Here is a 23,068-nt window from a genome sequence, read left to right on the forward strand (position 1 = left end):
AGTTCTTATTTCAGGTCTTGGCAACCATAGGTATTACGGGCTGGTTTGCGAGAGCGGTCCAGGTCCTCTATACAAAACCCATGGCTAGTGTTATAGTTAATGGCAGGAAAGAGAGAGAGTTTCCCATCTGTAGAGGCACCAGGCAAGGCTGTCCGCTTTCGCCACTGTTGTTCATATTGGCATTAGAACCATTATTAAAACACCTGCTCCACAACGAAGAAATAAAAGGAGTTGAGATGCAGGGCCGGCCACTGAAAGTACTCGCATATGCGGATGACCTGCTACTGACACTGACAGACCCTAATAGCTCCTTAGCAACAGTGCTGGGAGAGATTGAAAGTTATGGTACTTGCTCTGGGTTTAGATTAAATTACAATAAATCATTTATACTTCCAATAAATGATGGGGAGGTGGGCAGGTGGAGGGGCCCCAGATCTTTGCAATGGACCCAGAACCCAATCACATATCTAGGTATACAGTTACCTGCAAATTTGGAAGCTTTATATAAAGAGAATGTTAGGAGGTTATTGATAGAGACAGAGGAGAAGTTGAGCATGTGGAGATCACTGCCCATTATGCTTATGGGAAGAGTTGCCCTCTACAATATGTGTATAATCCCCAAGTGGTTGTACGTATTCCAGACTATACCACTATACTTGAAAAAGAAAGATGAGAGAAAATTGACTAACATTATGCAAAGATTTCTCTGGCAGGGGAAGAGAGCGCGCCTTCCATTGTCCACCTCAACAATCCCAGTGGAATATGGGGGTCTTGGACTACTAAGTGTGAGACATCTAACAGTGGCATGTGGGATGCGCCATATAAATGACTGGTACCGGGGGACAGAGGAGTTTTCTAATACCACACTGGAAACACAATTAGTACCCCGAATACACTTTTCTAACTACTTGCACGTGGGAGGAGGCCCCATTCCAGAGGTGCTAAAGTACTCAGGGATAATGACTTCGGCTAAAGCGACGTGGGCCTGGATTTGCCGGCTACACAAATTCTCCACAAGAGTGACTCCGTTCCAGTCCATCTGTGGAAACAGAGACTTTGTACCTGGAAACTTGTATGCAATATTCCACAGGTGGAGACAAAAGGGGGTGGAATACCTGCTGCAGGTACTCACCTTAGAGGGCAAGATAAAGCCGTTCCCAGATCTACAGAGGGAATATGGGCTGGAGGAGCGAGACAGATTTCATTACTTACAACTCAAACATTATATTGGAACTCTGACATGGGAATGGCTGGCAGAGGATGTGCAAGAAGAGCTAGGGACAGCATTTTCACTGGGGGCGCAGCAAGAAGTGCCTTTAACCTACCACCATAGACACATTCGAGACACAGCGGCAGAAGTGGATTATTTGCGACTGGCAGAACAGTGGAAAGAGGACTTATTGATTGACATCACGGAGATGCAAGTGAAGACACATATTCTATCCATCAGGCGCTTAACCAAAGCAGTGAGTCAGTGGGAAGTGCAATACAAATTTGTGATGAGACTGTATGTTGTCCCCCGTAGAGCTTTCCATTTGGGAGTGTCCCCCTGGGGCTCATGCCCCAAGTGCGGAAGAGAGGGGGCAACACTGGGGCACATGTTCTGGAGATGCAAGGCAGTAGAGAAATTTTGGAGAGACTTGCTAATTTATGTATCTCAGATATGAGGCTCAAAGTGGACATATGACGCTACCCTGCTGTTCGGACACCCTAGACTAAGCACGCCTAAGCCCAAAGGATATATGGAATTTGTGATAAAAGCAACCATCGCTGCCAAGCAAGTGATTTTGGCGGAGTGGATAACAAGGAAACCGCCCACCCAGCAGTCATGGACAGTCAGAATGTTGTACCTAATGCGCCTGGAGCGTCAAGAACATTTCACCTTAGACTCGGTAGCGGGAAAGAAATTTCAACGGTGCTGGGCACCCTTGTGGCAGACTCTTACTCCGGCAGCCCGGAGTCATCTGTTAAATCTCTAGAGATTACCTTGACTGTATTGAAGCGAGAGAATGATGCTTAGATTCTTATGCCTTAAATTTGAGAGATAAGGGGGGGAAGGGTTAAGATGGATAAGTTGGGGGGAGGGGGAAAGGAATAAATGTTGTAACCAGATATGAGATAACTCGGTAAAATGCATAATTTCGTAGTTGAACATATCTGTACATGTTTGAACTGTTGGACAGTCACTGTTTATTATATTACTATGGTTGGTTACAATAAAAAAGATTGAAACATAAAAAGCAGCGGTCCTAGCACGGACCCCTGAGGAACCCCACTAACTACCCTTCTCCATTGTGAATACTGCCCATTTAACCCCACTCTCTGTTTCCTATCCTTCAACCAGTTTTTAATCCACAATAGGACATTTCCTCCTATCCCATGACCCTCCAATTTCCTCTGTAGCCTTTCATGAGGTACCTTGTCAAACGCCTTTTGAAAATCCAGATACACAATATCAACCGACTCCCCTTTGTCCACATGTTTGTTTACTCCTTCAAAGAATTGAAGTAAATTGGTCAGGCAAGATTTCCCCACACAAAAGCCATGCTGACTTGGTCTCAGTAATCCATGTCCTCGGATGTGCTCTGTAATTTTGTTTTTAATAATAGCCTCTACCATTTTCCCCGGCACCGACGTCAGACTCACCGGTCTATAATTTCCCGGATCTCCCCTGGAGCCTTTTTAAAAAATGGGCGTTACATTGACCACCCTCCAATCTTCCGGTACCATGCTCGATTTTAAGGATAAGTTGCATATCACTAGCAGTAGCTCCGCAAGCTCGTTTTTCAGTTCTATTAGTACTCTAGGATGAATACCATCCAGTCCAGGAGATTTACTACTCTTCAGTTTGCCGAACTGCCCCATTACGTCCTCCAGGTTAACCGTGAAGTCAGTAAGTTTCTCCGACTCGTCCGCTTGAAATACCATTTCCGACACCGGTATCCCACCCAAATCTTCCTCGGTGAAGACCGAAGCAAAGAATTCATTCAGTCTTTCCGCTATGTCTTTGTCTTCCTTGATCGCCCCTTTTACCCCTCGGTCATCCAGCAGCCCAACCGATTCTTTTGCCGGCTTCCTGCTTTTAATATACCGAAAAAATTTTTTACTATGTTTTTTTTGCCTCTAATGCTATCTTTTTTTCATACTCCCTCTTGGCCTTTTTAATCTGCGCCTTGCATTTGCTTTGACACTCCTTATGCTGTTTCTTGTTATTTTCAGACGGTTCCTTCTTCCATTTTCTGAAGGCATTTCTTTTAGCCCTAATAGCTTCCTTCACCTCACTTTTCAACCAGGCCAGGTGTCTTTTGGAGTTCCGTCTTTCTTTTCTAATTCGCGGAATATGTATGGCCTGGGCCTCCAGGATGGTATTTTTGAACAGCGTCCACGCCTGTTGTACAGTTTTTACTCTCTCAGTTGCCCCCCTAAGTTTTTTTTTTACCGTTCTTCTCATTTTATCATAGTCTCCTTTTTTAAAGTTAAACGCTAACGTATTTGACTTTCTGTGTACAGTTACTTCAAGGTCGATGTCAAAACTGATCATATTATGGTCACTGTTATCAAGTGGCCCCAGTACCATAACGTCCCTCACCAGATCATGCGCTCCACTAAGGACCAAGTCTAGAATTTTTCCTTCTCTCGTCGGCTCCTGCACCAGTTGCTCCATAAAGCTGTCCTTGATTTCATCAAGGAATTGTATCTCTGTAGCGTGTCCCGATGTTACATTTACCCAGTCTATATTTGGATAATTGAAGTCACCCATTATTATCACATTGCCCATTTTGTTCGCGTCTCTGATTTCTTTTATCATTTCTGTGTCTACCTGCTCATCCTGGCGAGGCGGACGGTAGTACACTCCTATCACCATTTTTTCCCCTTTTATACATGGAATTTCAACCCACAGTGATTCAAAGGTGTGATTTGTGTCCTGCTGAATTTGTAATCTATCTGAGTCAAGGCTCTCGTTAATATACAATGCTACCCCTCCACCAGTCCGGTCCACCCTATCATTACGATATACTTTGTACCCCGGTATGACAGTGTCCCACTGGTTATCCTCCTTCCACCTTTTGGTATAACAGACTCAAGACTATAGGAATCTCCAGGCCAAAAGAAAGATGTTTTGGAGAGGAATTTTCTAGAGACTTGAGCAAGTATATGTAACAATGATAAACAGGAGGGAAATGTTAGGGAAATTAATGGGTTAATCATTTTTACATATACAGTTTCTAGACAAGAAGCACTGTAGTTTGTCTTAGACATGCTTTTGGCTAGCTATAAAACATGTTATTCTAGCTTAGATACAGCTGAATGTAAATAAAGTACAGGAACATGTTAATTGTATGGGTCCTGAAGTTCATCCAAAAGTAGTTAAAGAATAATGACCCAGGTGCAGAATGAGGTATGACATTGAGAAAGTAATTGGAAGCTAAACCATATAAGGGAATAGATAATTGGACAAGCAGGATAATGAATTAGTTTCTAGGAACTGATCTAATGGTGTAAGAAAGATTTCTCCGAGGACAAGCAGGCTGCTTGTTCTCACTGATGGGTGACGTCCATGGCAGCCCCTCCAATTGGAATCTTCACTAGCAAAGGCCTTTGCTAGTCCTCGCGCGCCCACGCGCACCGCGCATGCGCAGCCGTCTTCCCGCCCGAAACAGGCTCGTGCCGGCCAGTCTTCTTTTGTCCGCGCTCGGTACGGTCGTGTTACGCCGTTCGCGCCCCTTAAGTTGACCTTGCGCGTCTCTTTTTGACTTTCGCGTTTAAAAAAAAAAAAAGGATTTCGGAAGAGGACCTTTTCAGTCTTTTTCCCTTTACGCTATTTCCAGTTTTTGCCCCGGTAAGTTTTCTTTCGTCTTCAGGGTAGGCCCATTTCAGGCCTCGGGTCGAATTTTTTCTCCCCCTCTTTTTGGTGCCCGCCGCAATTACGAGTTTTGATTTCGCCGGCGCGATTTTTCCGCCCATGTCATCGAATTCTCCCAGCGGCTTCAAGAAGTGCACCCAGTGCGCCCGGGTAATCTTGCTCACTGACAGGCACGCGTCGTGTCTTCAGTGTCTGGGGGCTGGGCACCGCCCGCAGGCCTGTAGTCTGTGCGCCCTTTTACAAAAGCGGACTCAGGTAGCGAGATTGGCCCAGTGGAACGTTTTGTTCTCGGGCTCTTCGTCGGCATCGGCACTGTAGGGCTATTTCCTTGTGAGCCTCACTCTGCTGATCTCTGCCTGTGTATACAACTATGTCAAGATGGAGTCTGTGAACTAAGACCCTGCACTTCAGTGACCAAGCAGATTCAACTTTCTGTTTGTACCAGAGCTCTGCTTGTGGTAAATAACTGGCAGGTCTGAAAAAAAAAACAAAACTCAAGGATATGCAGTGGGCTACCTGACCCTTGCACCTCCCTGATGAGCTACAGGGGGTAAGGCCATGGTGCCAGCAAGTCTGATGAGAGACAGGAATGCATACCACAATGTAACAACTGGAAGATCAAAAAAAAAGGTTTTCTTGCTCAGGGAAGGAGCTGGACAAGATCGGGATTGGTTGCTGTCTGGTCACCTGGGAATCAGGGGCCAGAGAGCGGGAGACCAGAAAGGGAGAGAAGTGCAGAGAGACAGACAGAAGAAGAAAGAAAAGAAGAAAGGGAGAATTTGTCTGGTTCTACTGGAAGAAGGGTAGCTGAAAAGAAGACCAGTGAGACCTGAAGTGGTCCACAACCTTGTGAACTGACCATCTGAAGAAAGTACCTGTTGGTTCAGCTCTACCGGCCAGAGAGACTGTAATCCTGCATGCTGCAGAACCTGTGTTGTTTCCTGAGACGGGGACTTGCTGTGGAAAACAGCTGGAGTCTAAAGGGGAAAACCTGTGTCCACTTCATCTGAGAGACCACCTAGAGTCGGCTCGGTGAGGATTGCAGAGATTTATTTCCTGTAGTCGGGGATTAGCTAGTGGGTTCTTACCTAAGCAAAGGCGGGTTAGTCAGAACTTTGTGATCAGGAAGATGTGCTGCTAACTGTATTACTTCATGACCTAGTCAGTATTACTAATCAGGATTGTGTAATAACCTAGTAACCAGTGATATCAGTGCTTTGGTTAGACAACACATTCTACAGTTGCTTATCAGCATAAGGGAGCTACAATTGTACAGCTGAGCTGTAGTGTAGGGTGTATTATACTATTTGCTTACCTATATAATAAATTAATATATTTCACAGCAGTGACTTTACTTTTATTCCAGTTCTCTCTAACAGAAGAAGAGTTCTGGTGTAGGCCCAGAACAGCCAGGTTCCTTCATAATATATAACCCCTGGACAGAGCTAGGAAGTTGGTTTAGCCAGACTCCTGTAAACAGAACCTGGGAATTACTCATTGGGTAGCTTTGCCCAGAAGAGTTATTCATCCTATAAAGGCTTACAGCACCGGGAGTATTGAGTGCATCGATGTCGACAGCGTCTAGACCTCCATCCTCGGCCGCAACTGCATCGAGTGCATTGAGGCATCGACCCTCTGCATCGGGGCTGAGTCATCGGAAGGCTGCGTCGGCGTCGGTGGTACCGGGACCTCCACTTCTGCTGATGTCGTCGGACGGTGGTGCTTCGACTGGAGTGCAGGTGAGGGCTGTCCATTCCCCTGCTGGTGGCGGTGAGCCTTCGGGTGGGTCTCCCCCTACCCTGAGGGCTCCTGCGGTACAGCCCCCCCAAGACCGACCTTCTTCGGCCTCGGCCCCGAGGAAGCAACAGCTGGATTCTACGTCTTCCTCGTCGGTGCCGGGAAGCTCCGGTGACATGCTTCGTCCCAAGAAGTCGAAGAAGCATCGACACCGGTCCCCTTCCCGTATCGGCACCGAGAGCTCTGGGTCGCCGAGGGAGTCGGCACCTAGTAGGATCGGCACCGAGAGGACCGCTCACCCTCTGTTCAGGAGGTGTCGATGCGCTCCACTATGGACAGCCCGGAACAGCCTCCACGCCCGGAACAGACTCTGACGTCGACACCTGCATCGGCTTCCACGTCTTTCTCCACAGCCGCTCTGCACGAGAGTCTCCGGGCCGTTCTCCCAGAGATTCTGGGAGAGCTGTTGCGCCCTTCCCCTCCGGTACCGGGGGTGCTTGCGCCACCGGTACCGTCGAGTGAGGCGCCGGCTGGCCCCTTGCCCGGGGTGAGGTCTCCGACATCGGTGCCGCATGCGGTACCGACTGCGGTCGCCTCCCAGGAAGACTCCACGATGACGTCGGCGGAGGGAGCTTCGCCGGTGCGGGCGAGGGAGTCTACTTCTCGATGCTCCCACCGTGGCCGTGGTTACACGGAGTCGAGCCGGGCACGGCTTCAGACACAGGTCCGTGAACTTGTGTCTGATACCGAAGGTGAGGCCTCGTGGGAAGAGGAGGAGGACATCAGATATTTCTCTGACGAAGAGTCTGAGGGTCTTCCTTCTGATCCCACTCCCTCCCCTGAAAGGCAGCTTTCTCCTCCCAAGAGTCTGTCTTTTGCGGCCTTTGTCCGGGAGATGTCTACGGCCATCCCCTTCCCGGTGGTTGTGGAGGACGAGCCCAGGGCTGAAATGTTTGAGCTCCTGGACTATCCTTCTCCACCTAAGGAAGCGTCCACAGTACCCATGCATCATGTCCTCAAAAAGACATTGCTGGCGAACTGGACCAAGCCACTAAGTAATCCCCACATTCCCAAGAAGATCGAGTCCCAGTACCGGATCCATGGGGACCCAGAGCTGATGCGCACTCAGTTGCCTCACGACTCTGGAGTTGTGGATTTGGTCCTAAAGAAGGCTAAGAGTTCTAGGGAGCATGCTTCGGCGCCCCCGGGCAAGGACTCTAGAACCTTAGACTCCTTTGGGAGGAAGGCCTACCATTCTTCAATGCTCGTGGCCAATATCCAGTCCTACCAGCTCTACACGAGCATCCACATGCGGAACAATGTGCGGCAGTTGGCGGGCTTGGTGGACAAGCTCCCCCCTGAGCAAGCCAAGCCATTTCAGGAGGTGGTCAGGCAGCTGAAGGCGTGCAGAAAATTCCTGGCCAGAGGGGTGTATGACACCTTTGATGTTGCGTCCAGGGCCGCTGCTCAAGGTGTGGTGATGCGCAGACTCTCATGGTTGCGTGCCTCCGACCTGGAGAATAGGATCCAGCAGCGGATTGCAGACTCGCCTTGCCGTGCGGATAATATTTTTGGAGAGAAGGTCGAACAGGTGGTAGAGCAGCTCCACCAGCGGGATACCGCTTTCGACAATTTCTCCCGCCGGCAGCCTTCAGCTTCTACCTCTACAGGTAGACGATTTTTTGGGGGAAGGAAGACTGTTCCCTACTCTTCTGGTAAGCGTAGGTACAATCCTCCTTCTCGACAGCCTGTGGCCCAGGCTAAGCCCCAGCGCGCTCGCTCTCGTCAGCAGCGTGCGCCTCAGCAAGGCCCCTCGGCTCCCCAGCAAAAGCAAGGGACAAGCTTTTGACTGGCTCCAGCAGAGCATAGCCGACATCAACGTGTCAGTGCCGGGCGACCTGCCGGTCGGAGGGAGGTTGAAAGTTTTTCACCAAAGGTGGCCTCTCATAACCTCCGATCAGTGGGTTCTCCAAATAGTCCGGCAAGGATACACCCTCAATTTGGCCTCAAAACCTCCAAATTGTCCACCGGGAGCTCAGTCTTACAGCTTCCAACACAAGCAGGTACTTGCAGAGGAACTCTCCGCCCTTCTCAGCGCCAATGCGGTCGAGCCCGTGCCATCCGGGCAGGAAGGGCCTGGATTCTATTCCAGGTACTTCCTTGTGGAAAAGAAAACAGGGGGGATGCGTCCCATCCTAGACCTAAGGGCCCTGAACAAATATCTGGTCAAAGAAAAGTTCAGGATGCTTTCCCTGGGCACCCTTCTCCCCATGATTCAGGAAAATGACTGGCTATGCTCTCTGGACTTGAAGGACACCTACACACACATCCCGATACTGCCAGCTCACAGACAGTATCTGCGATTTCAGCTGGGCACACGTCACTTCCAGTACTGTGTGCTACCCTTTGGGCTCGCCTCTGCGCCCAGAATGTTCACGAAGTGCTTGGCTGTAGTAGCGGCGGCACTTCGCAGGCTGGGGGTACATGTGTTCCCATATCTCGACAATTGGCTGGTGAAGAACACATCCGAGGCAGGAGCTCTACAGTCCATGAAGATGACTATTCGCCTCCTGGAGCTACTGGGGTTTGTGATAAATTATCCAAAGTCCCATCTTCTCCCAGTGCAGAAGCTCGAATTCATAGGAGCTCTGCTGGATTCTCGGACGGCTCGTGCCTATCTCCCAGAGACGAGAGCCAACAACTTGTTGTCCCTCGTCTCTCGGGTGCGAGCGTCCCAGCAGATCACAGCTCGGCAGATGTTGAGATTGCTGGGCCACATGGCCTCCACAGTTCATGTGACTCCCATGGCCCGCCTTCACATGAGATCTGCTCAATGGACCCTAGCTTCCCAGTGGTTTCAGGCTGCTGGGGATCTAGAAGACATGATCCACCTGTCCACGAGTTTTCTCAAATCCCTGTATTGGTGGACGATTTGGTCCAATTTGACTCTGGGACGTCCTTTCCAAATTCCTCAGCCACAAAAAGTGCTGACCACGGATGCGTCTCTCCTGGGGTGGGGAGCTCATGTCGATGGGCTTCACACCCAAGGAAGCTGGTCCCTCCAGGAACGCGATCTGCAGATCAATCTCCTGGAGTTACGAGCGGTCTGGAACGCTCTGAAGGCTTTCAGAGATCGGCTGTCCCACCAAATTATCCAAATTCAGACAGACAACCAGGTTGCCATGTATTATATCAACAAGCAGGGGGGCACCGGATCTCGCCCCCTGTGTCAGGAAGCCGTCAGCATGTGGCTCTGGGCTCGCCGTCACGGCATGGTGCTCCAAGCCACATATCTGGCAGGCGTAAACAACAGTCTGGCCGACAGGTTGAGCAGGATTATGCAACCTCACGAGTGGTCGCTCAATTCCCGTGTAGTGCGACAGATCTTCCAGGTGTGGGGCACCCCCTTGGTAGATCTCTTCGCATCTCGAGCCAACCACAAAGTCCCTCAGTTCTGTTCCAGGCTTCAGGCCCACGGCAGACTGGCATCGGATGCCTTCCTCCTGGACTGGAGGGAGGGTCTGCTGTATGCTTATCCTCCCATACCTCTGGTGGGGAAGACTTTGTTGAAACTCAAGCAAGACCGAGGCACCATGATTCTGATTGCTCCTTTTTGGCCGCGTCAGATCTGGTTCCCTCTTCTTCTGGAGTTGTCCTCCGAAGAACCGTGGAGATTGGAGTGTTTTCCGACCCTCATCACACAGGACGAAGGGGCGCTTCTGCATCCCAACCTCCGGTCTCTGGCTCTCACAGCCTGGATGTTGAAAGCGTAGACTTTGCCTCTTTGGGTCTGTCAGAGGGTGTCTCCCGCATCTTGCTTGCTTCCAGGAAAGATTCCACTAAGAGGAGTTACTTCTTTCTATGGAGGAGGTTTGCCGTCTGGTGTGACAGCAAGGCCCTAGATCCTCGCTCTTGTCCTACGCAGACCCTGCTTGAATACCTTCTGCACTTGTCTGAGTCTGGTCTCAAGACCAACTCTGTAAGGGTTCACCTTAGCGCAATCAGTGCATACCATTACCGTGTAGAAGGTAAGCCGATCTCAGGACAGCCTTTAGTTGTTCGCTTCATGAGAGGTTTGCTTTTGTCAAAGCCCCCAGTCAAACCTCCTACAGTGTCATGGGATCTCAATGTCGTTCTCACCCAGCTGATGAAACCTCCTTTGAGCCACTGAATTCCTGCCATCTGAAGTACTTGACCTGGAAGGTCATTTTCTTGGTGGCAGTTACTTCAGCTCGTAGAGTCAGTGAGCTTCAGGCCCTGGTAGCCCAGGCCCCTTACACCAAATTTCATCATAACAGAGTAGTCCTCCGCACTCACCCTAAGTTCTTGCCAAAGGTTGTGTCGGAGTTCCATCTGAACCAGTCAATTGTCTTGCCAACATTCTTTCCCCGTCCTCATTCCTGCCCTGCTGAACGTCAGCTGCACACATTGGACTGCAAGAGAGCATTGGCTTTCTATCTGGAGCGGACACAGCCCAACAGACAAGTCCGCCCAATTGTTTGTTTCTTTTGATCCCAACAGGAGGGGAGTGGCTGTGGGGAAACGCACCATATCCAATTGGCTAGCAGATTGCATTTCCTTCACTTACACCCAGGCTGGGCTGGCTCTTGAGGGTCATGTCACGGCTCATAATGTTAGAGCCATGGCAGCGTCGGTAGCCCACTTGAGTCAGCTACTATTGAAGAGATTTGCAAAGCTGCGACGTGGTCTTCTGTCCACACATTCACATCTCATTACTGCCTGCAGCAGGATACCCGATGCGACAGTCGGTTCGGGCAGTCAATGCTTCAGAATCTGTTCGGGGTTTAGAATCCAACTCCACCCCCCTAGGCCCATGTTTTGTTCTGTTCCAGGCTGCACTCTCAGTTAGTTAGATAAATTGTTAGGTCAATCTCAGTTATGTCCTCACCGTTGCGAGGCCCAATTGACCATGGTTGTTGTTTTGAGTGAGCCTGGGGGCTAGGGATACCCCATCAGTGAGAACAAGCAGCCTGCTTGTCCTCGGAGAAAGCGAATGCTACATACCTGTAGAAGGTATTCTCCGAGGACAGCAGGCTGATTGTTCTCACAAACCCGCCCGCCTCCCCTTTTGGAGTTGTGTCTTCCCTTCTCTTTGTCTTGCTACATATGAGACTGGCCGGCACGAGCCGGTTTCGGGCGGGAAGACGGGCGCGCATGCGCGGTGCGCATGGGCGCGCGAGGACTAGCAAAGGTCTTTGCTAGTTAAGATTCCAATTGGAGGGGCTGCCGTGGACGTCACCCATCAGTGAGAACAATCAGCCTGCTGTCCTCTGAGAATACCTTCTACAGGTATGTAGCATTCGCTTTATTCAGAATTTATTAATTGAAATATGTCAGCTTTTTGAACTGTGCATCTGTGATATTTTGCCTGTAAATTTCAATTCCTTCCTCCATATTAGCATATTCATTTGCATATGTATATATGCAAATGAATATGCTAATATGCTCCGCCCATCCTTTGCCCCCCCAAATGAAACAGTCAAACTAGCCTATGCTGCTGCTCCTTGTGATCTTGGGCAAGTCACTTAACCCTCCATTGCCTCATGAAGCAAATTAGATTGTGAGCCCTCCAGGGAGAGAGAAATGTCCAGTGTACCTGAATATAACTCACCTTGAACTCCTACTGAAAAAGGTGTGAGCAAAATCCAAATAAATACCACTTTCACAACCTTAGATTAAAAAACTGGCCTATAATCTTCACAGCTTCAGGGGTCTCCCTTTACTTCCTTCAATAATGAATGCAGAGTGATGTGCTTCAGCTGTTATGAATACTAGCCCTGTTCAACATTAATATTTACCAAGCCAATAAGATAGCTTCTTTGATATGCCTACTGACTGCAGCCTGCATCTGGATTACTCTCTTGCCTGCCTGCCTGCCTACTGACTGTCACCTGGATTACTCTCTTGACCTGCTGTCTGCCTTGCCGATACATTCATCACCCCGCTTCCAGCTCCATCCCGTAAGTCCTGCAGGCCGCCCTCACCTAGGGTCTCAACCTCTGGCGAACGGCGGTCAGCGCAAGTGAAACCCGGGGTTGTCCAGCTGCCAAGCAGAACCTGGTCCGAGTACCAGGCTCAGCAGCGCTCTGCTTGGTACAAGAACTCACAAATCTGACAGTAAGCCGAAGCCATGTCTGAGTTGGCCCAGGTTTTTCAGCAGCAACAGGCCCAGCTAAACCGTCTGTCCGGAGTTCTACAGGAGGTGTGTTCCAAGATGTCAACCCTTCAATCCCAACGACAGCCTCCTGCTGCATCGTCTGGATCTGGGTTACCTACTCCAGGGTTGCAGCTTCCTGAGCCTCCCCGGTTCAACAGCACCCCTTCTGCTTGCCGAGGGTTCCTCAACCAATGTTTTATGCTGTTTGAAATGCAACCAGCAGCCTTTTCTACAGATAGACTCAAGATAACCTATATCATCTCTCGGGATCCGCCTTGGCTTGGGCCTCTCTTCTCTGGGAGCAACGGGACCCTTTACTCACTGATCTTGGAGAATTTCTTTGCCGCTTCCGGTTAGTTTTCGATGTGCTGGGACGGCCCTCTTTTGCAGCCGCAGAACTTCTACGAGTTCAACAAGGCAATTGTTCTGTTGGTGCTTATGCTGTTCGCTTTCGAACCCTAGCTTCAGAGGTAAGATGGAACCAAGAGGCCCTTACGGCCGTTTTCTGGCAAGGACTCAACAACCGGATCAAAGATGAACTGGCCGGCCGGGAACTTCCGAATGCTTTGGATGCTCTGATCACCCTCTGCGTCCATATCGACGTATGGTTTCAAGAAAGGTCACTGGAACGCTCTGCTCAGCGCCGCTCTCAGAGACCATCTCCCCAGACGCCGTGCCCTTATTCTCCCAAAGGTGTGGCAAGCTCCTAAAGAGCCAATGGTTATCGGATGGCATCGCCTCTCTGAGGAGAGGGCTCACTGTCGGGACAATCAACTTTGCCTCTACTGTGAGCAGGCCAGCCACTTCCTAAGATATTGTCTGAATAAACCTGGAAATGCCATCACCCGGGGACACTGAAGGGGGTGGCCCTGGGTCGTTTTCCACCTCTTCCGGATAATCTTGTCTCCGTCCCAATTTCTCTGCACTGGAAGGAACTCAGTATTAATACTGTGGCTTTGATCGATTCAGGAGCAGGAGGAAATTTTATTGACACCGGTCTCCCGAACCAACTAGGAGTTCCTTCAATTCTTTGCAAACCTACGCTACAAGTGACCTCCATTCAAGGTTCAACTCTTCCCTACTCCATCACTCACGTTGCCCAGCCCTTGCAGATGCAAGTTGGAATTTTGCATAAGGAGGAAGTTCAATTTCTGGTGCTTCCCCGGGCCATTCATCCCGTTATTTTGGCAGTTGGGGTTCTCAATGTTTCACCACATGTCTCAAGCCGGTGGTGCATTCCCCGAAAGCTATTGCAGCCTCCCCGGGGGTCTTGAGCCCGGGTGATGCTTCTCTCCCCAAGGAATATTGTGATTTCCAAGATGTCTTTAGTGCGCAGGAGGCGAACTCTCTTCCTCTTCATCGCCCTTTTGACTGCCCCATTGAGCTACTGCCAGGCAAAATGACCCCGGGGTCTGGCTGCCGGGGCTGGCTCTACACCCTTTCTTTGGAGGAATCTATTCAAAAAAACCTCCATAAGGGCTTCATCAGATCCTCTTCATCCCCAGCGAGGGCAGGGTTTTTTTTGTTTCCAAGAAGGATGGCTCGTTGCGACCCTGCATTGACTACCGAGGTCTGAACGAAATAACCATCAAAAATCGGTATCCACTTCCCCTCATTCCAGAACCTTTCGACCGTCTGCAAGGGGCATCTATCTTCACCAAGTTAGATCTCCGAGGGGCATACAACCTAGTCTGAATTTGCCATGGTGATGAATGGAAGACCGCTTTTAATACCCATGAGGGACATTTTGAGTATTTAGTTATGCCGTTTGGCCTTTGCAACGCACCTGCGTTATTTCAGGAATTCATCAATTTTATTTTTCAAGATTTTCTGTACTCCTCTGTCATAGTTTACTTGGATGACATCCTGGTTTTCTCTACTTCTGTTACGGACCATGTCCATCATGTGCGCACGGTCCTGTAGCGCCTCCGGAGCCACCACCTATTTGCCAAGCTGAAGAAGTGCTCGTTTCATCAACGGTCTATCCTATTCTTGGGATATATCGTCTCCTCGAATGGCCTCCAAATGGACCCTGCTAAACTCCGAGGCATCTGAGATTGGCCCTTGCCCCAGGGTCTCCAGGCCTTGCAACGATTTTTGGGCTTTGCTAACTACTACCAGCAGTTCATCCATTGATATTCCATCATCACTGCCCCTCTCACCGTGTTGACCAGGAAGGGGGGAGATGTGAAGAACTGGACACCGGAAGCCCTAGACGCCTTCACCACCCTTAAACGAGCTTTTCTGTCTGCCCCAGTACTCCGAAGTCCTGATGTTCAAAGACCGTTCGTTATGGAGGTCGATGCCTCTTCCCTTGGGTCAGGGGCTCTTCTTTCTCAAGCCTCAGAGTCTGGCAAACGTCACCCCTGTTTTTTTTTCTCTAAAACATTTTCTCCGGCTGAACAAAATTGTACCATCAGAGACTGGAAACTGTTGGCCCTTAAATTGGCTTTTCAAGAATGATGCTACCCCTTGGAAGGTGCTTTGCACCCCATCACGGTAATCACAGATCACAAGAATTTCCTATACCTTCAGGAAGTCAAAAGGTTGAACCCACAGCAGGCACGCTGGTCGTTATTCTTTGCCCATTTTAACTTCCACCTGTTGTTCTGACCGGCCGAGAAAAATACACAAGCTGATGCCCTATCCAGGGCCTTCAACCCTTCTGAAGAACCCAAAGAGTGTTACCCCATGCTCAGTCCTGCCTGCATTGCCTCCACAACCTTGGCCTCACCCAAATCTACGAGAACATCCGTGCCACCTCAATCCAGGAAGAAAGTCCTCAAATGGGGACAAACAAGAGATAAGGGAATATTAAAGTGATAAAATAAGGATTCTGAACAAGGGTTAGGAGTTAAAAGCAGCATCAAAAAGGTGGGCTTTTAGCTTAGGTTTGAAGACGGTCAGAGATGGAGCTTGACGTACCGGCTCAGGAAGTCTATTCCAGGCATATGGTGCAGCAAGATAAAAGGAACGGAGTTAGCAGTGGAGGAGAAGGGTGCAGATAAGAGAGATTTACCTAGTGAATGGAGTTCCCAGGGAGGAATGTAGGGAGAGATGAGAGTGGAGAGGTACTGAGGAGCTGCAGAGTGAATGCACTTATAGGTCAATAAGAGGAGTTTGAACTGTATGCGGAAACGGATAGGAAGCCAGTGAAGTGACTTGAGGAGAGGGCTAATATGAGCATAACGACCCTGGCGGAATATTAGTCGTGCAGCAGAATTTTGAACAGATTGAAGAGGAGAGAGATGGCTAAGTGGGAGACCTGTGAGAAGCAAGTTGCAATAGTCTAAGCGAGAGGTGATAAGAGCGTGGATGAGGGTTCTGGTAGTGTGCTCAGAAAGGAAAGGGCGAATTTTGCTGATATTATAGAGAAAGAAATGACAGGTTTAAGCAGTCTGTTGAATATGTGCAGAGAAGGAGAGGGAGGAGTCGAAGATGTAACATAGTAACATAGTAGATGACGGCAGAAAAAGACCTGCATGGTCCATCCAGTCTGTCCAAGACAAACTCATATGTGTATACCTTACCTTGAATTTGTACCTGTCCTTTTCAGGGCACAGACCATATAAGTCTGCCCAGCAGTATTTCCCGCCTCCCAACCACCAGTCCCGCCTCCCATCACCGGCTCTGATACAGACCGTATAAGTCTGCTCTCCCCTATCCTCGCCTCCCAACCACCACCCCCTCTTCCCCCCATCTGCTCCGCCACCCAATTTCAGCTAAGCTTCTGAGGATCCATTCCTTCTGCACAGGATTCCTCTATGCATATCCCACGCATGTTTGAACTCCGTTACCGTTTTCATCTCCACCACCTCCCGCGGGAGGGCATTCCAAGCGTCCACCACCCTCTCTGTGAAGAAATACTTCCTGACATCTTTCCTGAGTCTGCCCCCCTTCAATCTCATTTCATGTCCTCTCGTTCTACCGCCTTCCCATCTCTGGAAAAGATTCGTTTGCGGATTAATACCTTTCAAATATTTGAACATCTGTCGAAGATGACCTCAAGGTTACGAGCTGATGAGACAGGAAGGATGAGAGTGTTATCCACAGAAATAGAGAATGGGGGAGAAGGAGAGATTGGTTTAGGGGGAAAGATAAGAAGCTCAGTCTTGGTCATGTTTAGTTTCAGATGGCGCTGAGACATCCAGGCAGCAATGTCAGACAGGCAGGCTGATACTTTGGCCTGGATTTCGGCTGAAATTTCTGGTGTGGAGAGGTAGATCTGGGAGTCATCAGCGTAAAGAAGATACTGAAAATCATGGGATGAGATCAGAGTACCAAGGGAAGAAGTATAGATGGAGAAGAGAAGAGGTCCCAGGACAGATCCCTGAGGTACACCAACTGACAGTGGGATAGAAGTAGAAGAGGATCCACTAGAGCAGTGATGACGAACCTTTCAGAGACCGAGTGCCCAAACAGCAACCCAAAATCTAATTATTTATTGCAAAGTGCCGGTACTCATTATGGGCAGGGTCACCACATGACTCCACCCCTATGATAGCCACACCCCTTACACCAGCCATGGCGCATATAAACAGACATCATTGAAAATATTATACTAGTATAGGAGAAAAAAATAACATGATTTTTGTTCATTATAAATCATTTCTGTAAGCTGTTACAGCTCCAGTATACCCAGTGCAAAATAAGACAGCAGATGTAAATTCTCAAATTGGACACATTCCAAACACTAAAATGAAAATAAAATGATTTTTTCTACCTTTGTTGTCTGGTGATTTTGTTTTTCTATCCATATTGGTCCTAGTCGCTGATTCTGCTGCTCTATCTGTTCTCTTAACTCCGTTTTCAAGGCTTCCTTTCCATTTATTTCTTTACTTTCCTCCTTTCTTCTTAATTTCTTGCCCTCCATCCATGTCCAGCAACCCTCCTCTCCCCCTGCCCTCCCCTCCAGCCACCCATGTCCAGCCACCCTCATCTCCCCCCCTGCCCTCCCTCCCAGAACCAGGCAGGCCTTCCTCCCTCCAAGCACCAGGCCTCCCTCCCTCCGAGCACCAGGCCTCCCTCCCACCGAGCACCACCCAGCACCAGGCCTCCCTCCCTCCTACCCAGCACCCAGCAGCACCCAGCACCAGGCCTCCCTCCCACCCAGCACGTAGCAGCACCCAGCACCAGGCATCAGGCCTCCCACCCAGCACCCCACCCAGCACCAGGCATCAGGCCTCCCTCCCTCCCTCCCACCCACCCAGCACCAGGCACCCCACCCAGCACCCCTCCCTCCCACCCAGCACCAGGCCTCCCTCCCACCGAGCACCACCCAGCACCAGGCATCCCTCCCTCCCACCCAGCAGCACCCAGCACCAGGCATCAGGCCTCCCACCCAGCACCAGGCATCAGGCCTCCCACCCAGCACCAGGCATCAGGTATCCCACCCAGCACCCCACCCAGCACCAGGCATCAGGCCTCCCTCCCACCGAGCACCACCCAGCACCAGGCATCCCTCCCTCCCACCCAGCAGCACCCAGCACCAGGCCTCCCTCCCACCCAGCATGCAGCAGCACCCAGCATCAGACCTCCCTCCCACCCAGCAGCACCCAGCATCAGGCCTCCCTCCCTCCCACCCAGCACCAGGCATCCCACCTAGCACCAGGCATCAGGCATCCCACCCAGCACCAGGCACCCAGCACCCCTCCCACCCACCCAGCACCAGACCTCCCACCCAGCATTTGAGGGCGGGACCAGAGCTTGAGAGACAGAAGGGAAACTGAAGGTGCGCCGAGCTAGCACGCTTTTCACTGGTGCTGTCGCTGCCGACGCCGCCTTAACCCCGAGCAGGACAGGTATGAGTTTTAAATTTCGGGGGGGGGGGGGGCGGGGGGCAGGAACTGGACAGCGCACAGTGCCGCGATTGCTTGGGCTGTTTTTTCTTTTTGTAGCACGAAGGATGAAGGGAAAGTGGCTTGACGCGCGTGCCAACAGAGAGGGCTCTGTGCCATAGGTTCGCCATCACTGCACTAGAGTATACACTAAAGGTAGGCTGGGAGAGATAAGAAGAAAACCAGGAAAGAACAGAGCCCTGAAATCCAAGTGAGGACAACGTATCAAGGAGTAGGCTGTGATCAACAGTGTCAAAAGCAGCAGATAGGTCGAGAAGGATGAGGATAGAATAGAGACCTTTGGATCTGGCTAGGAACAGATGATTGGAGACTTTAGCAAGCGCTGTTTCAGTTGAATGAAGGGAGCGAAAGCCAGATTGAAGTGGACCCTTCTCCTCTACTGCTAACTCCAGACTCTGTTCCTTTTATCTTGCTGCACCATATGCCTGGAATAGACTTCCTGAGCCGGTACGTCAAGCTCCATCTCTGGTCGTCTTCAAATCTAAGCTAAAAGCCCACCTTTTTGATGCTGCTTTTAACTCTTAACCCTTATTCACTTTGTTCAGAACCCTTTTTTTATCATCCTCACTTTAATATTCCCTTATCTCTTGTTTGTTCTGTCTGTCTGTCCTAATTAGATTGTAAGCTCTGTCGAGCAGGGACTGTCTCTTCATATTCAAGTAGCGCCTAGTCTAGTAGCACTTTAGAAATGATAAGTAGTAGTAGTAGTAAGGTTCTGGAGAGCCCTGTGCAATACCTTCAAGGTTACTACTCACTTTTCGTCTGCCTACCACCCACAGACCAATGGCCTCGTGGAACGGGTCAATCAAACTCTCAAGGCCTTCCTACGGATGTACACTAACAGTTGACAGGATGACTGGTCTGCATTGCTCCTCTGGGCAGAATTCGCCTATAATAACAGTTTTCATTCTGCTTCTCATACCTCTTCATTTTTTTACAGTGTATGGATGCCATCCTCATCTGCCGCTTCCAATCCCTCAGACACAAGCCTCGCCTCTGCTCCACCAGACTCTCACTGATGTTCAGGATATCTGGGCCAAGGTCCAGCAACATCTTCAGCGAGCCTCGGCTAAGTACAAGCTCTTCGCGGATCGAAAAAGACAAACTGCTCCAGTTTTTCAACCTGGACATAAGGTCTGGCTCAGCACCAAATACTTGATGCTTCGCCTACCGTCCTTCAAGTTTGCTCCCTGATTCATAGGGCCATTTCCAGTATAATCTCGGGTGGAGGCGGTCACTTACCATCTCCAGTTACCAGCTAACCTCAAGGTTCACAACGCCTTCCATGAAGCCCTGCTTGAACCATTTTTAACTTCTAGATGGCATCCGGAACCCAAGAAGATCATAGTTCCTGATTCCAAGCCTGACCCTGAATTTGAGGTAGAGGAGATTCTAGACTCCAAGTGTCAGAGAGGATGACTATTTTATCTGCTATCCTGGAAACATTTTGGCCCGGAGGAGAATTCCTGGGAGCCCGCTGCTAACGTCCACGCTCCTGACCTGATTCGCGATTTCCATGACTGCTACCCACTAAAATCCAGACCTAAGCGGAGGGGGGTCCTTAAGGAGGGGATACTGTCATGTCCCCTACCTCAACGCAAGCGGCGTCCTCAGGCTGCGCGGGGTCCCGTCGACACGCACACTTGACTGGCACTGCCTGAGTCATGTGTGTGTGGTCCTTTTCAGGGTTTGTTCAGAGAGCGGTGGTTGTAGGCTCCTTAATTGCTTTGCTTCCATGCACCTGTTTCTGCTCTCTCTCTGCCTGGCTTCCAGGCTCCTTGATTGCTTTGCTTCCACCCACCTGGGTCTGCTCTTCCTCTGCCTGGCTTCACTTGCTTCTCTCCTATTGGTCTTCCGGTTCCTCCTTCCCCTGCTCTTGTCCTCTGGCTGTGCCCCTTCTCCCTGCTGATGTCAGATGCCAGCACTTTATCAGCTGAGCTCTTCCTGGACTCCATGCTTCGGCTGCTAATTTGGTAAGTGTTTCTAACTCTCTAGTCTGCTTCTTATCTACTGATCCCTCATTGCTGACTTGGCCTGTACCTGGATTACCCTTCTGCCTGCCTACTGACTGCCGCCTGCATCTGGATTACGCTCTTGCCTGCCACCTGCATCTGGATTACTCTCTTGCCTGCCTACTGACTGCCGCCTGTTCCTGGATTACTCTCTTGCCCGCCGCCTGCCTACTGACTGCCGCCTGTACCTGGATTACTCTCTTGACCTGCTGTCTGCCTGGCCGATACATTCATCACCCCGCTTCCAGCTCTGTTCCGTAAGTCCTGCAGGCCACCCGCACCTAGAGGCTCAACCTCTGGGGAATGGCAATCAGCGCAGGTGAAACCCGGGGTTGTCCAGCTGCCAAGCAGAACCTGGTCTGAGTACCGGGCTCAGCAGTTCTCTACTTGGTACAAGAACTCACAAGTCTGACATTAAGATAAGTTTCCTCTGCAAAGACATAGTCAAAATGTGACCATCTAGGGATGTGCATTCGTTTGAAACATTTCCCATGTCATTTCATGCAATTGTTTTCCAAAAATGTTAAGAGAAACCTTGAAATTTGGGTTTTTGTGTATGTCATTGTGCGCAGTCTTCTGAAAGCGTGCACATTTTTTGCAAAGAGGTTAAACTATTCATGAAGAATGTACACTATTTGCAAAGAGGGTGCACTCTTGTGAAAGAGTGCATACTTTTTCTGAAACAGTATATACTCTTAATTACATAGCTCCCGTAACAAAAAAAATAGAAATCCGTCCCCAAATTCCTGTAAATGACACCCCTACAGGTAAACTCTCTGCTGACTACCATCTCCATTGCTAATAGAAAATGAATCACTGACCTCAAGTTCCAGGTCTCTGTAATTTGCTCTGCAAGTCTTTCCTTGATAGATAGTATTTTATCTAAAAAATAATTAGCTAATTGGTCAGCATCAAGAGGCATAATCGTATGCACATTCCACACCAGTCAGCGGATAAAAGGTCATTTGCCAACTGGAATAATTTCTTAATAGTGCTCTGACCTGAAACAATTTTCTTGGAGTAATAATTTTTTTATTTGCTTGCGTCAAATCTTTCTTATAAAAACACAACTAATTTTCCAATCTAAATTAATATTATCCAGACTTGACTTTCTCTGCTCCCTTAATTCTCTATTCTTTTTCCATTTGTTTTAATACTGCCAAGTACCAAGGTGAAACCTTGGTTCTGGGTTTAAGTTTCAATCTTAATGGCACCAGGTTATCCAGTTCTGATTTCAGGATCTCATTCCAATACTCGATAAACTCATCAATATTGATTCCTGTTTCCCCAACAAGCTTTGAATCTACTGAAGACAGACATTTTTCAGCAACCAATTTACGTGTACACCAAATCTTATTACAATCTATCCATTTCAAACTATTATTTAATGGTCAGGGAAAGAAACATTAATTAGAAAATGGTCGGACCGAATCATTGGGGTAACTACACAATTCAAAATCTCATGGAAACATTTAAATTTAAATAGAAGTATTGTGCCAAATATATGGTCTAATTGATCAATTGCCTCCACATTCATCTACTGAAATCTCAAAGTTTGGATGGTGAATAGGAAGATCATAGTCACACTCGATACCCATGTGAAGAACACAACGAAAAAAATGTTCTACTCGGTGTGGAAACTCAAGAGAATAAAACCTTTTTTCCCAAGAAACATCTTCCGTACCCTAGTACAGTCATTAGTAATAAGTCATCTGGACTACTGTAACACTTTGTTCGCAGGCTGTAAAGAACAGACCATTAAAAAACTCCAAACAGCCCAGAACACCGCAGCCAGACTCATCTTTGGAAAAACTAAATATGAGAGGGCAAAACCTCTAAGAGAGAAACTACATTGGCTACCACTCAAGGAACGAATCGAGTTCAAGATCTGCACAACCGTCCACAAAATCATCCACGCAGACGCCCCACTCTATATGCTAAACCTAGTGGACCTACCACCTAGAAACGCCAAAAGATCGGTCCGCAAATTCCTCAATCTGAACTTCCCCAGCTGCAAAGGAATTAAATACAAACAATCATACGCCACTACTTTTGCGTATAAAAGCACACAGATCTGGAACGAATTACCCATGGCCCTGAAAAATATGGACAATCTAACCAGCTTTCGCAAATCTTTGAAGGCACACCTCTTCAACAAAGCCTACGAAAGACATCCTTAATAAACCACTCCTCAAATCACTCAGGTGCATCAAAAATGCCTCTCACAACACCTTTCTAGCACCTTGCATCTAATTCATCTACTTTCAGCTTATGTATTTAAGATCATGTAATGACTGCATCATAACAACATTCTGTAAGCCACATTGAGCCTGCAAAAAGGTGGGATAATGTGGGGTACAAATGCAATAAATAATAATAATCTAATATAATAAAACGCACCGTGAACGTTCTGAAGACA

General features: G+C 49.0%; 1 protein-coding gene across 1 annotated transcript in view; it reads left to right on the plus strand.

Annotated features, from left to right (window-relative positions):
* Positions 1–812: 812 nt before the first annotated feature.
* Positions 813–23,068, plus strand: part of CCDC183 (coiled-coil domain containing 183) — a 237,639-nt gene continuing 215,383 nt past the window's right edge. The window contains 3 exon segments of the mRNA XM_030206812.1: positions 813–1,466; positions 19,578–19,771; positions 19,957–20,042. Coding sequence (XP_030062672.1) covers positions 813–1,466; positions 19,578–19,771; positions 19,957–20,042 — 934 coding nt within the window.

The sequence above is a fragment of the Microcaecilia unicolor genome, chromosome 6 (genome assembly GCF_901765095.1).
Source record: "Microcaecilia unicolor chromosome 6, aMicUni1.1, whole genome shotgun sequence".
In the NCBI taxonomy this organism is placed as follows: domain Eukaryota; kingdom Metazoa; phylum Chordata; class Amphibia; order Gymnophiona; family Siphonopidae; genus Microcaecilia; species Microcaecilia unicolor.